General features: G+C 45.1%; 1 protein-coding gene across 1 annotated transcript in view; it reads left to right on the forward strand.

Moving 5' to 3' along the window:
* Positions 1-18,622, forward strand: part of znf385d (zinc finger protein 385D) — a 190,692-nt gene that overhangs the window by 3,944 nt on the left and 168,126 nt on the right. Inside the window, exon 2 of the mRNA XM_056286291.1 lies at positions 5,640-5,782. Within this exon, the coding sequence (XP_056142266.1) occupies positions 5,640-5,782 (143 nt within the window). The remainder of the gene's footprint in view (positions 1-5,639; positions 5,783-18,622) is intronic.

Below are 18,622 nucleotides of genomic sequence, written 5' to 3' on the forward strand. Positions count from 1 at the left end.
ACGGGTCTTATCACTGGAGGAGTCTAAATCCAGGACACTAAAAGAAGAGGATGAGAGGTGATTAATTATGAATGTCAGTCGACGTCTTCCAGACATAATTCTCTCTCTCTCTCTCTCTCTCTCTCTCTCTCTCTCTCTCTCTCTCTCTCTCTCTCTCTCTCTCTCTCTCTCTCTCTCTCTCTCTCTCTCTCTCTCTCTCTCTCTCTCTCTCTCTCTCTCTCTCACTATCGACACTGCCGCAGGAGTGAAACCGTTTGAGTCCAGATAAGTGAATTTTTCAGAGGGCAACATGGAGGACACTCCGAGTCAACACTGAATGTGTGCATCTGTATCTGTGTTAGAAAAACATATAATTACAAACGTGAAGACTGAATGTGTGCTGGCGCATTTAACGCAGGCTCGTGGTTTTTGTTTATAAAGGTACAATCCATAATTTAGATGTAAACCAAAGGGTCGCTCCGCAACCAAAATGCTAAACACAAGACTGGAAACTGCTATCGCTCCCAAATTGATTGACAGGTCTCTTTAAACTGGGATAAGCAGCTTTTTTATGGTGTCATTCGGTAAAAATTCCATAATAACCTTTCAGCAAATCATAATTCAAGTGGTTTATGAGAAAAATAGACTTATGCGCCTCCTCTTGGCTCCGTATTAGGCTTTAAAAATCTAGCTCGGCACGGAAGGTTTTAGCCAATCACGTGTAATTTCAGAGAGCGAGCGTTCCTATTGGCTGTTCCACAATGGTAGATTTACGTGTATGCGATCAATTTGCATCCGGCCTGCCCTGCCGGTAACTTGTGTTTGTAACCCTAACCCTAAAAATCAACAACACCAACCCGAAATGGCTGCATCACATGAACAATAACTAAGATATTTGCTGATTTTTATGTATTTATTTATTTTATGCACCCCCGCAATCCTGAGACCAGGATAAGCGGTTTGGATAATGGATGGATGGATTGATGGATGGTTGGATGGCTAGATTATCAATTACGGCACAAGTTTCACGAGTCTTGCTTTGACGTTTTCTGGTCGTACACGCGTACGTCGAGGCTTCTTCTTCCGTTTTATTGGCTAATTGCAACCAGATGGAGCATTATCGCCAGCTACTGTTACGTTAAAGAGTCCTTAATTTATTTGCTTCCCATCAGTCCAGTATCCTTGAGAAAGGTGAAGATATATTTAAGTACATCATTCCCAGTGATCCTTGTGAAAATTGAGTTGAGGTCCATGTGCATAATTCCCCTTTGTTCCAATATAGTTTGTAGTATGAATCTCTCTATTGCATACATTAAAAAAAAGCACAAAAAAACATGTTCTACAGTCTCTGGTTGACGGCAGACATCCCAGTTCCCAGTTTGTGTTTCCCGATGAGTTGCAATAAAGAATTCAATCTAGTATGACCTAATCTTAATCTGCTAATGATGTTCTGTTCACTCCTGCTCTTCCCCCAAGTCCTTTCTACTCCTACTTCCTGTTGGATCCGGTACAGATGTCTTCCTTTTTGGTTATTGTCCTATAATTCCTGCCATTGTGCCTGATTTTGTGTCTTATAAATTATTTTGTTTCTGCTTTGCTGATTGGTACTGACAGACTGTTTCATTTCCGGTAATACCTACATGAGCTGGTATCCACATAAACCGAACGTCTATTCCCAATCTAACAATCCTGTATAATCGTTGTAATATTTCATAGATAATATCTTGTCGACAGTTTGAAGATGTATTTTTTTAAGCTATTTAGGGCTGCACTGGAGTCAGAACAAATTAAAACTCGCCTTGGTTGAGTTTCTTCTAGCCACAGAAGAGCTAATGAGATAGCCAACAGTTCCACTGTATACACCGCTAAGTGATCACTCGCTCGCTTTTTCACTCTGACCTTTAACTCGGGAACATAAAATGCACAACCGGTGTTTCCATTCTCTGGATTTTTGGATCCATCAGTAAATATAGTATGTATATATTGTCCATATATTTCGCATATAACAGTGTTCACAAAAGTCTGCACATGGATTGTATTTCTTTTTGAGTGTAAACGATCCAATATAGAGACATTGGATTTGGATCGTGTACTTCGAGGCTGAAGAGCGATGTGGAGGTCATTTGGTGGGAGGGGCTTAGCTGCGTGATACGAGGCAGCAGAGGGAGGAGAAAGGATTTGCATTGGAATGTTCAATGTTACCTACTGCAGCATCAATAAAAGGACTAAAACTAAACAATTAAATTTGATTTTCTAATATTTTCTGATGCTGTAAAATAGTTGTTCACTTTGCTAATGGTTTTAAAGACTGAAGTAAAACAGGCCCGCATTTTCAATTACCATCAGTTGAAAAAGACACAAACTTCTTATTTTTAATCTGTAACTCGAACTTTTTAATTACATATGTAAATTTAGCTAGATTTGAGATGCTCAATAAATCACGGATTGGGCCTTTAATACAGACCGATAAAATGAGGTACTCATCGATGGCTGAGAAGAGGAGTTGGAAGAAGTCTGATCTCATCTTTCTTTTATAAATGTCTTTGGATATTTTATGTCACGTTACGAAATGTCTCCCCACTTTACGCCTCACAAGATGGATAGCTTTACTATTTCACAATCAAACGTTTTTTCCAGTGGTCTTGAGGAGTTTGATTTTTGTATATGGAAAAGGATCTCCTAAGCATATGTCTCCCCTGTTTACAACCAATACAAATAAAACACTTTATTTTTTACAGTCTGAAAGCGCTGAAAGAAGTCTTGTTAAAGCTGTTCGATACACAGCAGTCCCTCCAAACCTAAAGGTTTTTTGGACTATAGCGGTGTTAAATCATGTACCATGTAGTTACATAGGCAGGTTTTCATTTCAACCAGCGTTACACCGCTTTAATTTGACTAATTAATCCTCTGTCTGCTTTAAGGTATGTTAATTGTGTTAATTAGTAAAATCAGCTGGCATAAAGTTTGGTTGCAATAAAATCCTCCATATACATGACTGTACATGACTACATGGTTGAGTATCTGTGCTGTAAATTATAGCAGTAAAGTGTTTCAATTTAATGGATTTCTGTGTAAACAGAGACAGTTTTGTGGAAACTGCATTCTCCCAACAGGCCCCATGCTGCAGTCAGTAGACTTAGCCTCATGATCTTCACTATCTTTACTCTGCTGATGCACTGACTCTTATTTTTTTTCTGCACAATACTAAAGAATTTCTGTCAGTCTTCTGCACAAAGGGTAATGGAGTTTGAATAAAGTCTAAAGAAATTATTACAAAAAGCTGGAAAATAACTTGCCCCCTCAGGTTTTGAACTTTTCCACTTCTCGTGGCTCGTTTCTGGGCTGACAGCCATTTTAACGTCTGCAACTTTTGAACTATGACCCGTTACCATTCAGCGTTGAGAGAAAGTGGATGTGACTTTGCTTGGCGGTGCCAGCTGCTCAGACTGATGCCCACCTGAGCTCATGTCAGTGGTGGCATTCAAATTTAGAAATTATGTGGGTAGAAGTCAAACATTGACATTTTTCTGCCAAGCTGAACACAAATATTGACACTTGTGACAAAATGATGAATGTGGAAGTCTTCTGTGTGCAGTAGTCTTTTTTTTCTAACTTGGACTTTCTGATGCACTGCTGCAATGCCATTTAAAAGAGTTTAGTTAGGGTTGGAGTTGGGGTTAAGGATAGGTGAGGGTTGACATTAGCAGCCTTGGGCTTATTTTCCGACCTAGCTCCTTCCTTTGTACCGTAGCTGACGATGACAGATGATGGGGCCAAAGTGAACTGAAACACAAACCCTATGAGACTGGAATGTGTCCGTTTGTTTGTACATGTTGGGAGTATCTCTATTATTCCACTACCCTTCACAACTTGTAAAAAAATTGAAAATAAATTCACATTTCTCCACTCGGCTGTGTTGCAAAGTCACTCCTCGTAAACCACACAGCGAGAGGAATGAAGAACTTCACAGTGTAAACTGAAACTTGAGGATTTTCCTCTGATCTCTGATTGTGAGTCAGAACAAAATCAACTCTCTGTGCGGTAGAAAACCCACAGGCCTTCACTCACTTCATCTCCAATTGATCCCAAAGTGACTCCAAACATTCACTTGACCTCTTTATTCCATCAGTTCACATTTCAATAGTCAAATAAAATCCATCTCCCAGCATGCAGTATTTCTTTACCACGCTGTGAACTAATCCATCACATCTCAGTCGTGATGAGTGAGGCTGCTCGACCTGCACGCGTCAACGGCACTGGGCGGCGGATTTGGCTTGTCTGGGACGAGGCGTGCTTGTGGCCTGACGTCATGAGGGCATGTCAGAAGGTGGTGGAGTGGGATGACGCCTGGAGAAGAACATGCTTCGTCAGACGTGTCTCCACATGAGAAATGGCATTTGCTCTTTTTCAACAGATGGCAGCGCTCCGGTGACTGGAGAAATGACAGGAGAGAGGGAGAGAGAGAGAGAGAGAGAGAGGGAGAGAGAGATGGATGGAGTTTAAAAGAGGCAAAAAAAAAGAGGCCACTAATTTTTATGATTTTTGCCTTTCGTTTATTCTTTACCAGCACTTTGGGATCAAAACGTGGCAAACCTCACTTTTATTTGTCTCAAGACGGTGGTTTGATATGGTATCTGCCAGTGCTTTAGTCATGCTGGCTCTGAGTTACCCTGTTAAAAAAAAAAAAAAACGAAAAAAAAAATCTCCCTCTGGTTCTCATTAAAGTTCAGCGAAATGGCTCCTTTAAATTCTAATGTTTTGGAACTCTGGGATGGTTTTTTCTCTTTTTTTTTGATCCTACCGTGTTGAAATCAGCCCTTTGCTGTTTCCAATTGGTGGTTTATAAAGCACTCTGCTGGCGTGGCTTACTCACATGACAATAAAAGTCAAGTATTTACTTTTGTTTTTCCTAAAAGTCTCTGTGTCTCAGCCCAGTCTCTCCATTGAATCATCTTATAAGCGAGACCCTGACTGCTGCAGTCACTACATAATGGCTGTCAGGGAGGGGGATACTGTTGGCCAGGAGAGTATTCATTATAGCTGTTAGTTAGGAGAGAGAAACAAACCTCACAGTAGTTATTCTTATCACAGATCTGAACTCCCAGTTTTGGCCCAAGAATTGTTGCAGGTTGATATTTCATGCTTTGTTAGCTGTTAGATATGAAACAGGATTGATGTCTAATGGCATTTGCTGAAATCAGTCGACGTGTGTGTGTGTGTGTGTGTGTGTGTGTGTGTGTGTGTGTGTGTGTGTGTGTGTGTGTGTGTGTGTGTGTGTGTGTGTGTGTGTGTGTGTGTGTGATGTTTGGAATGAATGTGGAGGTTTTGTTTTGGTGGCATTAGTGCAGAGGCTAATATATCTAAATCTATCTCTAACATGATTTTTCAGATCATGATGACACCTAATACAATAAAATCCCAAATACGATGCAAAATGACAGTGCATGGCAGTTTGCATCCTCTAGAATAGATCAGATCAGATTGGATTAGATCAGATGAAATGTTGATATTCTCCAAAGGGCAATTCAATCTACACTCTGCATATATACTTTCAGGATTATTTTTGAATGCAGATTACAGATTATTGGCTCGGACTTTTCTGTTTCTACATGTATCCGTTATTCTCTGTCTAAAATGATATGTGTGTGTATCCGTTACAGGTAACACATGTCAAAATGGCCTCATGCACACACTAGTGCGGCCCGCCATTCCGACTGTCCAGCCCTCGATGGGGATGAAGCAGTTCCTTCCATTTCCTCTGGACACAACTTCGGCCATAAACCTCTTCCCAGGCTTCAATGCAGTGAGTCCTATTTTCAAGTCCAATGACAACGGGTCAGTTGGTCTCTGTCTCTTAAAATGCTTTTTCAAGTAGTACTGGTACGTGCTGTGTCTTGACTGTGAGTGCTGCTGAGTTTGGTGAGATTTTGCAATAGAGAAAAGGAGTTGTATGCTTTTATACAACTCTCATTTGTTTGTTAGGTGCAATAACGTGAATTCTTTTTCATATTCATGGCTTTCTTCCTCATTCACTTGCTATGATGAAGCTATAAAACACTATGCACCCTATCATTTTTCCTGGGAGAATCCTACCGGACACTAACCATTCAGAGGAACTACTGCAAGTCTTCATGAGTTGTGTATTTGTGGATTAGCTGGTATACTTGAACACATTGGTGAGAGAAGGTATTGAAAATCACATTTTTTGCATGTAAATCATTAGGATTGTAGCTTTAAATGAAAGTATGTACTGTAAATAGTACATGTGATAGAACTGGTGACGTGTAAATGGAGTCCAGAGGATTGTCCTCATCGTGCATGTCAGGAATCATCTGTATGCTGGTATGAATATCATGATTTATTTTTCAAAGTAGAAACAATTCATGCAGAAACGTCTAGGCTCAGGAAGTCAGAATCAGAAAAATCAGCAAAAAAAGACCCATGACAGAAAAGCTCTGATCTGAATGAAAGCTGAGAGGTCTCTCAGACTTTACACTTGAAATATGGGGGTAGCTCAATTTAACCTACACTGGAAACCGAACCAAAAATATGGAGCACAGCTGGATGAAATTGAGACACACACACACACACACACACATACATACACACACACACACACACACACACACACACACACACACACACACACACACACACACACACACACACACACACACACACACATATATACTGGAACCAGTGAAGACATTACAGAACAAGGCTCAAATAACTTACAGGAGTCCAGCTTGTCTCTTAGAAATGAGTTTCAGCAGAAAGTTTAGTCTTCCCTCCTCTTCAACCCCTTAATCTGCATTTAACACACTTTTACACAGATAATGTAGAGTACACTGTGAAGGCTTCAAATTGAGGGAAGCTGATACTGGATTAACAGAAAGTAATCACCCCTCACACGCGCACGCGCACGCGCACACGCACACGCACACGCACACACACACACACACACACACACACACACACACACACACACACACACACACACACACACACACACACACACACAATTTCTGCACTTTCAATCCCTTTGTCTTGACTAATCTCTCACTCTCTCTCTCACTCTCTCTCTCTCTCTCTCTCTCTGTCAGCTTTTTTATAACTCCCTTACACTCCTCTTTTCTTTTGGAGGCATGATGAAGGGCTTGGTCCTGCTCTTTAGGATGTGGGCTGGAGTAGGCTTCTTTACATGTCGCACCGATGCTGTCAGCGGTGGGTGATTTGCTTACTATGAAAAGTGATTTTATAATTCCTATAAAGCAATATCACTCCAACCCTGCAGTGCATCACAAGCCACTGCTCTATGGCAACTGTTGTGTTGAGGTTTCTGTCTTCCCTGCAGAAAGTCCAGAATGAAAAGGGTTTTAGATCCACTGCAGCAGATATGGTGATTTACAGGCGGGGCTGAAACTAGTCTCTACCTGCAGTCGTCTTGAAAGGAAATGCTGCTATCAGCTCTGATGAGGCCAGATGTACTTATGGGCCTCTGGGGCATCGTAAACATTTATTGCTCTCTTATCCACAAAATACCAAATCATCATATAGACCGGAATAACTACAATTTTTTCCATTAATCTATAACAAAGGTACAGATTTAGTACCCTGACAGGGTATACTTAACAATGTTTTCATCGCCTCTTCTTCCGAAAATAAAAGAGTGTGAAAGGAAGAGCTGTAGCTGTTTGTGTGGTTTGTGTGGTTTCATGACTCATGTCAGGGCTTGGTTCAGTCTTGACGACGGACGCTATGAGAATGGAAGAGAAGGGTCAAACATTTTGTTTCACCACAACACTCTAATTTTTTTGTTCTTCAATACCCTTTTCCAGTGTCCAGATACACACTGATTACACTGACACGTCCAGCACCCACGGAGACACACCCACGGAGACACACACACACAAAATATGGCTTCAAGTCATGAAGCAGACACTATACATGCATTTTAAAAAAACAAGAAACCGTCAGATAACATCATGACATTGTGACACACTGCTGGAGTTGAGATGTTTTACGCTGTGAGATGAAAAACTTAAATATCATTTGTCTTAATGTCTCAGAGGAATAGATTGAAGAGATACACTAGTAAAAACAGCGGAAAGCCACAAAAAGTGTTTTGATTATTAGCACGTCCACATGTTGAGTTCTCGCAGGTGTGTACTTATAACTTAAACACAACGCATGTTCATGATGACCTCTCACATTGTGTGTCAGACTGGAAATTAAAATTGAAACGTCAACTTCCTGTCAAAAAAAATTGGCTGTGTTTGTAAGTAGAGGCTGGGAATTCTCTCGACTTTCACTGGACTGGAACTTCTTTGAAGCCAGCAACCTCGTGGCCTGGTTGCAGATGGAACTTAAGGCACTTTCACGTTGGCTTCAGCCTCCAGTCCTGGTGGTTGCCAGTTGGGTTAATGATTGAAATGACCAGCCCACAGCAAAACTTACCAGGCGAGAACTCACAAAACTTGGAATTGGCAGTAGAAGAGGTATTGAGATGGGCAGCTTGAGCAAAATGGACCAAATAAGCAACAAAAAAATAGGGGAAAGGTAGAGGAAAGTGAAAGCTTTGGATTTTGTTAGTGTAATGACAGAAAAAAGTGAACTGGTGGTGGTGTGATGGTGGGGGAGTGGGGGGTAGTTTTCACTTAAAGGTAGGAAGGGAGTGTCTCTCTTTGGCCCCGAGAATGCCATCGTTCTCCCCTGGAGTCTAGATTTGTCTTGGCGAAACAAAACAAACTCCATTTCCCCCTGCAGAGTAATCAGGAATGTGAGTTATCGATTCAGTGCTCGGATCTGCACGCTGGAACATTGCTCCTGCAGCAGGACTGACACATGGGCCTCCGTCTGCATTCTCTCATGCATCAGAGCCTGTTTCAATTCATAGTCTTCCTCCAGTCCGCTAACTCAATGTTTATATCAATACCTGTAGTGGAAATTTACTTTTCCTTAAGCACGTAAAGCAGTACCACTTTATATTTGTGTGTGTGTGTGTGTTTTTATTTTTTTTATTTTCAATTGATCATAAAGGGTTGAGCAAACGGACTGCATGTTGTGAAACAGAAGAACAAGGTGTGTCTAATTTAATTTACACAAGTCCCACAAACAACTACTGGATTCCATAAATTGTATTGTAAAAGGGAAGCCACAAACAGAGCAGAGCGATGCAGAGTGTATGTATTGTATTTCCCAGACTAAGTTGCACCGGAGTATAAATCGCACTCAGCAAAAAAAAACAAAAAACGCATTGTTGCGAGGAAAAAAAAACATATACATATATGTCGCTTTGGTGTATAAGTCGCATTTATATGGAGGTACAGTATTTTGAAATGAGTCACAAGATTAAACAGTGTCATCTAGTGGCCGTAATTGAAATGCGGTGTATTCGTCCAACAAAATTACATTGTATAAGTCGTTTTGCAATATAAGTCACAGAACCAGCCAGACGAGTATAACAACAGTGATTCGTAATCCGGGAAATTGTTTGTATGTATGTATGTATGTATGTATGTATGTATGTATGTATGTATGTATGTATGTATGTATGTATGTATGTATGTATGTATGTATGTATGTACTTCCTTATTAATTTCACAACGCATTATTATAATTATTATTATCATTCTATCCATATTCACTTATCCCCTACCAACCAACCAGCCTTATGACCACCCTTAGTTTCATGTAATGTGTAAGGTTCAGTGTTCTTATGTGTGATGTTTTTTGTTGTCGTTTTTATGTTGTTCTGAGGACTTTCATTGGACTTTTTTGCGTATGTGTTTGTGTGAGACAGTTTTGTCTTCATTACAGAGTGTTTGTTCTTGTTTGTTTATAATGCGCTTAAAAAAAAGGCTTGCAGAGAGTGGGACCTCCGCAGCGGGTGGAGTAGGATGGATATACCAAGCGACGGCCTTACCGTTTAGCTTGAGATTTTTAAACCCTGAACTTAGCAGTAGTTTTATGTTGGCTCAGCTCGTCTCTTTATGTGTTCCTCCATGACAGTATTTCACCGGGTCTGGATGGCTGCCAGCAGAGTGCTCTACAGAGGAATGTGAAGATAATAGTCTGATCTCAAGATATTTTATGGGGGTGATCAGTGCCAGCTTCCCAGACGAAGGAGCCCTGATAGCACAATGTCTTCCTTGTTTAAGTAACTTATTGCTCCAGGGCAGTCAGGCTGAGATGTACAAACTGTAGTTTGTGCAAATCAAAAATGTAAGATGCTATGCGATGATTGACGTTACACACTGATCAACCAAAATATTAAAACCACCTGCCTAATGTTGTGTAGGTCCCACCTTGTGCCACCAAAAAAGCTCTGACCTATTGAGGCATGGACTCCACAAGATCTCCGAGGGTGTCCTGTGGTATCTGGCCCCAAAATGTTAGCAGCAGATAATTTTAAGTCCTGTAAATTGAGAGGTGGGGCCTCCATGGATTGAAGTTGTTTTTCCAGCACATCCACACACACACAGGATTGAAATCTGGGGAATTTGGAAGCCAGGGCAACACCTTGAACCCCCCCCCTTCTCTCCCCAATTGTATGCGGCCAATTACTCCACTCTTCCTAGCCGTCCCGGTTGCTGCTCCACCCCCTCTACTGATCTGCAGATTACCACATGCCTCGTCCGATACATGTGGAGTAACCAGCCGCTTCTTTTCACCTGACAGTGAGAAGTTTCGCCAGGAGACGTAGCGCGTGGGAGGATCACACTATTCCCCTCTGCCCCCCCCCCCGAACAGGCGCCCCGACCGACCAAAGGAGGCGCTAGTGCAGCGACCAGGACACATACCCACATCCGGCTTCCCTCCTGCAGACACAGCCAACTGTGTCTGTAGGGACGCCCGACCAAGTCGGAGACAACACAGGGGTTTGAACCGGACACCTTGAACTCTGTCATGTTCCTCAAACCATTCCTGAACAATTTTTGCAGTGTGGCAGAGCACATTATCCAGCTGAAAGAGGCCACTGCCGTCAGGGAATACTGTAACCATGAAGGGGTGTACCTGGTCTGTAACAATGCTTAGGTAGGTGGTACGTGTCAAAGTAATATCCACATTTATGGCCATACCCAGGGTTTCTCAGCAGAACATTGCCCAGAGAATCGCACTGCCTCTGCTGGTTTGCTTTCTTCCCATAGTGCATCCTAGTGCCATCTCTTCCCCTGGTAAACGATGCACATGCACCCGGCCATCCATAGAATATAAAAGAAAATGTGATTCATCAGACCAGGCCACCTTCTTCCATTGCTCCATGGTCCAGTTCTGATGCTTATGTGCCCATTGTAGGCGCCTTCGGGAGTGGACAGGAGTCATCATGTGCACTCTGACTGGTCTGCGGCTAAGCAGCCCCATGCACAACAAGCTGTAATGCACTGTGTGTTCCGAAACCTGTGTATCACAACCAGCATTAACTTTTTTTAGCAGTTTGAGCTACAGTAGCTCTTCTGTGGGATCAGACTAGATTGGCCAGCCTTCGCTCCTCAAACACATCAATGTCCCTTGACAGGGCTCCCAAATAACTTAACTAACTTTTTCATTTAGGTGCACCAGCACATAATTTAGGCGCACCCAACATTTTTCACAGTGCCTTTTGTCATGGCAATAATATGTTTTAAGCATTTTCTTTTTTGTCACTTGCCATACACATTGGTATTTCTTAACACATTATTTAAATGATTGTAAACAGGAATAAAGATGCAGATAAGTGCTTTTCTTTAATTAAATCACAGTACACTCAACAAGAAATTGCAATAAACTCAGTTGTTAAAAAAACTAAAAAGTGCTGATGTTTAAAGCACAAAATGCAAATAAGGGCTTTATTACCTATTAACTAACACTTATTACATGCACTTAAGGCAAAGCGTTATCAAATACTCAATAGTTCTCTTCATTTTGAATTACCGGTTATGATGTCGCTCAAGGAGGAGTACAGGGCGCAGTCTCACACAACACACCCACATTCCTACTCGGTCTCTGATTGGCTAGTATTCATATCCTTCGATGGTTAGATTGGTTACGTTTAGGCATGAGGAGTAGGATGGTTAGGGTAAGAATGTCAGGGTCAGAGCCAATCAGAAGCAGAATAGGATGCAGTAGCATTTCTTCACAGAATTTGGTGGTTAAAAAAATAATGCTACACACACACACACACACACACACACACACACACACACACACACACACACACACACACACACACACACACACACACTCTGCTGTGAGCTGGGGGAAACGGCGTTTTGTTTCACTTCATGTGTGTGGGTACATGAGGTGAAATGACAAAGTGTTCCTGATTCCTGATACCTGTCAATGGTTTTAATGTTTTGGCTGATCAGTGTATATCTTTGAATACAAGGCTAAAATAAAAACGACCGGAGTCCCTGTTTTAATTTAGACGTCACATGAATTCACACATTGAAGGTTTTATATAAGACAAATGGAAAAATGGGAACCATCTTTGAAGAGTTACCTGCTGCTGTTTCCATGTGGTAGGGGTGTTTGTGAGGTGACAACACTGTCAACAGTATGTCAGCTTTACTGTCCATCTGGTCGATTTTGAATGTTTGATTTCAGAATTTGAAACAACTGACCAGATTGAGTTTTAGTCAGGTTTTTGGCTTTGGGGAACAGTTTGTTTTTGTTCCCTCATATTGACTGGACAGGAGAATGAATAAGTCTCGCCTCAGAGCATCCAGCTAACATTTGAGTTTCCCTTAGGAGGACGTTCTCTGAGTGCGATTTTGCTGGCGGAGGTCTCTGTTAGTCCATTGATACATCCTGTGGGGTGTGTGTGTGTGTGTTTGTGTGTGTGTGTGTGTGTGTGTGTGTGTGTGTGTGTGTGTGTGTGTGTGTGTGTGTGTGTGTGTGTGTATCGGGGGGGGGTGCTGTTCTGTGTCTCAGTGCTAAAGCAGAAATAGCTGGAGCGCAAGCACACGCAGTTTGCACCTGCAGCACCATTGTTCCCATAATAAAAAAGCACACCAGTCTCTGTGGGAGAACTTAGCGGCATCTTTTTTTGCCCACGGACAAGGGTGAACCTGGGATTTATAACAGCATGCCATGTCTTTGGACACACCCTGAACCTCACCCTGTTATTTTCTCCACCTGCTTGTAAACGTTCATTATATGTATTTTTCCTATGAGCCAGGTTTAACTCATTGTTATTATTGATAGCCAGGCCCGCATTAACCCAGTGAGGTCCCCTAGGGTGACCACAAATGAAGTGCCCCCCTCCTCCCACTTTACACATAAAAAATACTATGGATATAAAGACTATAGATTTAAATGAACCATGATCCAAAGTACAAGCTCAAGATACATACTGCAGAACAATGGAAGACCTGTGGCAGGATGAGGAAAAACACAGGAGACGAAGGCGAGTTTGATGTTTATTCCTCAACTCCAAAAACCCAAAAACTGCAGCAGGAACAACCCTGCACCAGCGAGCCCGGGAACGTAAACCACGCCCCCAGCTCACAGTCCTGCTGGGTGAGAGGCATAGCCCCTAGTGTCCTCCACACAGCCCCCCCCCCCCACCCGAACACCCAGAAGGGACTCCTGGAAAGAAAATTAGTGTCTCACTGGAGGCTTAACCAGCCTGCCATGACGGCTGCGCCGTCCCTCAGCCGAAACAGTAGGGGAAACACAGTCCAATGCCGGCTGAGAAGCAGAATGGTGAAGGAGGACGACCCCGACGGGGAACCTGGGCCGGAAACACAACTTCGCCTGCCACCCTGTGCGCCGGTTTAAGCCTATCAAGCGTGACACGCTCCCTACGCCCACCCATATCCAGCACAAAGCCCTTAGGACCCGTCTCAAGAACCCAGGGCCATCGTACGGGGGTTGTACGGGCGAGCGGTGAGCATCATGCCGTACAAAAACAAAAAGAGCCGACATGAGCTCCGCAGGCACGAACGACCGCGGAAAACAGTGGTGAACGGGGCCTGGAACCCGAGTGCTGTCGGACAAAAAAGGATAAACGGCCGGACGGGGTCGAGGAGCGGAACTCCCAGGCAAAAATTCCCCAGGGACGCGGAGCAGCTGACCGAGCACCAGCTCAGCGGACGAAGCGTCGAGGTCCTCCTTAGGAGCCGAACGCAACCCGAGCATAACCCAAGGTAAACGATCCACCCAGTTACCATCCCAGAGCGCAGCGCGCAGCGCTGCCTTGAGCGACCGGTGAAAACGTTCACACAAGCCGTTAGCCTGAGGGTGATACGCGGTAGTGCGGTGTACCTGCACACCTAAGGATCGCGCAAGTGCCGACCAGAGCTCTGACACGAACTGGGGGCCCCTGTCCGAGGTGATATCTGACGGAGTGCCGAAACGGGCGACCCAGGAGGAAAGAAAAGCGCGTGCAACATCCGAGGATGTTGTGGAGGACACAGGGACAGCCTCTAGCCACCTGGTGGTCCGATCTACCACTGTGAGCAGGTGCGTAAAACCCTGTGAAGAAGGTAGAGGGCCCACCAGGTCCACATGCACGTGGTCGAAACGTCTGGCCGGGATCGGAAACGGTTCGAGGGGCGACTTAGTGTGCTGTTGGACCTTAGCGCGCTGGCACGCTACACATGCAGCTGCCCACCCCTTGACGTCCTTGCGGAGGCCAGGCCAGACGAACTTGGAACCGACCAACTTCACCGACGCCCGAACTCCAGGGTGCGAGAGGGAGTGAATCGAATCGAAAACTCGACGGCGCCAGGCCACTGGATTAACGGGGCGGGGACGGCCAGTGGAGACATAGCGGAGGAGGGCAGGACTGCCTTCCTGCATCACAGCGTCCTCTAGCTTGAGGCCGGTACGCGTTGACCTAAGGGCAAGGACGTCCGGGTCGCTGGGCTGGTCGGCAGCCATAGCGGAGAAATCCACACCGAGGTGCACAGGACACACAAGCACACGCGACAGACAATCAGCAACAGGGTTGGATTTCCCGGCCACATGCTGAATGTCCGTTGTGAACTCGGAGATTGCCGCTAGGTGGCGCTGCTGACGAGCAGACCACGGCTCAGTCACCTTGGACATGGCGAAAGTCAGCAGTTTATGATTCACATAAGCCGTGAATGGGCGACCCTCCAGCAGGAAGCGGAAATGCCGGGTTGCAAGGTGCAGTGCCAGCAACTCCCGGTCAAAAACGCTGTACTTGCGCTCGCTATCTCGCAGTTTGCGGCTAAAAAATGCGAGTGGCTGCCACGCATTCGCCACACGCTGTTCAACCACAGCCCCCGCGGCTATGTCAGACGCATCGGTTGTTAAAGCTATGGACGCCGTGGGTGTGGGATGGGCGAGGAGGGCAGCGTTAGCCAGGGCGCACTTAGCTCCGTCAAAAGCTCCAGTCGACGGGGTCGTTAGCCTTCTTAAGCCGCAGGGCTTCGTAAAGTGGCTGAAGGAGGTGGGCAGCGCGAGGGAGGAAACGGTTATAGAAATTTACCATGCCTAAGAATTTCTGCAATGCCTTAACAGAGACTGGGCGGGGAATTCTGCCACCGTTTGCACCTTAGAAGGCAACGGGACCGCGCCTTGCGGCGAAATGCGGTGACCCAAGAAGTCAATCACCGGCAGTCCAAACTGACACTTGGCCGGGTTGACTATCAGGCCTTGTTCGTCCAGACGACGGAAAACATGTTTCAGATGCGCCAGGTGCTCTTCAGCTGACGGACTGGCCACAAATATGTCGTCGAGATAAACGAACACGAAAGCAAGGTCACGCAACACCGAGTCCATCAGCCTCTGAAAGGTTTGCGCTGCCCCCTTCAAGCCACAAGGCATACGCATGAACTCAAAAAGCCCAAATGGGGTTATCACTGCGGTCTTGGGCACGTCCTCTGCGCGCACGGGAACCTGATGATAGCCGCGCACCAGGTCCACCTTAGAGAAAATAGTGGTACCAGCCAGGCGTATGGAAAAGTCCTGTATGTGTGGGATGGGATAGCGGTCATTGGCGGTGACGTGGTTCAGGCGGCAAAAGTCGCCGCAAGGCCGCCACGATCCATCCGCCTTGGGCACCATGTGAAGCGGCGAGGCCCACGGGCTGTTGGAACGCCTCACTATAACCAGACGCTCCATGATGGCGAACTCCTCCTTAGCTGTGGCCAATTTTATCGCGTCGAGGCGCCGCGCGCGCGCAAAAACTGACGGTCCCACCGTGGGAATGAAATATTCTACCCCGTGTTTACTAACCGCGGTGGAAAAGGCAGGTGTAGTCATCGATGGAAAACCCGCCAGTGTAACCAGGTTAAAATTAATGTTTTTATTTTATTTTGTTTGAGTATGAAATATCACCAAATCCTGTCTGTGTGCTGTTATTTGTGTTTACTACATTTTATTTTATGTCATTATTTACTTTTACGTATGTTTTACAACGACCGTCATATACATGTACTGTCGCTTTAAGAGAGAGGTCTTGTGGGTACACGGAAGAGGGAACGCGGGAGAGGCCATTTTTTGTTTTGTGGGAGGAGTCTCAAGCAGCGATCGAGCCGAGCCACGCGTGTTCCTACCGTAGCACAGGTTTGCTGATTGAGGAGAACGTAACTTAGAGTGTCCCTGTAAGAAGATACTGCATGCTGTGGGATAAAATACTTGTTTATCATTTCTTACATCGGAGTCCCGTGGACGGTTTCTCCTTCTAACGCACACGAGTGAAGTCCGGGCAGTGGTTGAGCTTCGACCCCCACGTCCGTAAGAAACACCGCTCCAGCTGGAGGACCGGACGTTTGTCGAAGGGTTTGAAACCAAAATAAATGGCAAGGTGGGCCAAATAGAGTCCTGTGTGTCCCCCCTCCTTCTTTGATCATGATGATGATGATGATGATGAGAGACTGAGGGCCCCCCACAACACCTGGGGCCCCACCCAAAATAGAACACAACGCAGAGCTAATGATGAGAGTGACGGGCGTGCAACAGGCTGACCAGCATAGAACAGCATAGGACTGCCCCCGTTATATTGGTGCCGTGACCCTCCTGGATCCTGAGAGTGACATCAGTTGCTCGCCGCGGGAGGCTGCTGTCGTCATCAAGCCCAAGACGTCCTCAGGTATTTCTATAGACTGTACACTCATGTTACAGTGGACTGGAGTTGAGCTGTGTGGACACTGGACAGTCATAGCTGTGGTTACCATGGACTGGGCTTGTGAACAGGACATTGTATATATTGAAGGAAGAAAAACACACGAAAAAAAAAAGGAAAAAAGTTAATGTTGATGTGATTGAAGGACTCGTGTGAATAATCTATTGATGTAAACTACTAGATATGTGCATATGTGATTAATCTATTGGTGAATTTGTTGATTGTGTGTGATTGTTTCAATCTCTTAGTGCTTTCTAGATTCGATTATTTAAATGAATTGAGCTTTTCACTTTTTTATTTTATTTTTTATTTTATCTGAGTGTTAGAGGTGGGAACATGGCAGAGGGTGGTTCGTACGTAGGTGGGGGTAACATTGCTGATCAGGATCTTTTGGATCGCCAGTGTGCTATGGAGAGGTGGTACCAGTTAGATGTGGGTGGGGGTTTACGGCTAGGTGTAGGTAGGAGTTTCGGCAGCTCTTAGAGGGCGGGGAACCAGACACCAGAGCACCAGGACCTAGAGACCCGACCACATTTGGCACTCCTCAGTTCACCTCCACACGCTACGTAGAACGGGCCAGGACAGGTATCAGCGAAGGGTGCTGTGCTAGGTAACAGCGAGCAGCCAGTGGGTGAGTTAGCCATGCTCATTACTCAGTTAGCAGAGAAGATAGGAGAGTCAATCACTGCTAAGCTGCAGGAAACACAAATGCTTAGAAACACACACACAGACAGTGCTAGGTCTGCTGAACAGTGTTCGGAGACAGTGCCTAGTGTTAGAGTAGTAATGCAGACAGACGCTAAGGAGCCTCCTATTTTCAGGGGCGATAGCTCTGATAAGTTTACAGTTCATGAGTGGGAGAGCCTTATGACTTTGTATTAGAGGAAGCGAGCCATTCCAGTTAGTGAGCAGTCACATGAGATTCTAGCTAAGCTCATGGGGAAAGCAGGGGACGTGGTGAGGATAAAGCTACGCAACACATCTGTCGACCACATAGCGAACCCCCACATTATTTTTGATGTACTGAAGCAACACTTTAGTGACCTCACATACTCGAGCATGCCCCTGGCGGACTTTTACAATACGCTGCCCAAGCCAGGTGAGGACGCTATGGAGTATTGGATTAGGCTTAATAAGACAGTGGAGGTGGCTGACGAATGCTTGAAGTGGCAGGGCCGTGGTATTGAAGAGCCAAGCCACCAGGTAAGCATGATGTTTATCAAACACTGTCCAGATCAGTCTCTTGCCAATGTTTTTAAGTTCAAGTCCGCAGGGAAATGGTCTGCTAGCGAGATCCAAGAGAGGCTTGATGAGCACATGCTGGAGAGGAAGTCCCGTGTTGCTGCAGGTGGACAACGTGAAGCAGGCGCGGTAGAGCGTAGGTTCCATTCACAGGTTCATGTCCCTGTAGTCGACGTGGCTCCCGACTTGAACACGACCGTGCCGGTGGTGCCATCTCCCGTCCCGGCTCATGCGTCATCTCCTACACCATTTTGTGCAAGGTCTCCTACACCGTCTCCTGCACCTGTCTCTGGCGGTGATGACTATATGAGGAGTTTGGTGAGC

The sequence above is a fragment of the Lampris incognitus genome, chromosome 9 (assembly GCF_029633865.1).
Source record: "Lampris incognitus isolate fLamInc1 chromosome 9, fLamInc1.hap2, whole genome shotgun sequence".
Lineage (NCBI taxonomy): Eukaryota > Metazoa > Chordata > Actinopteri > Lampriformes > Lampridae > Lampris > Lampris incognitus.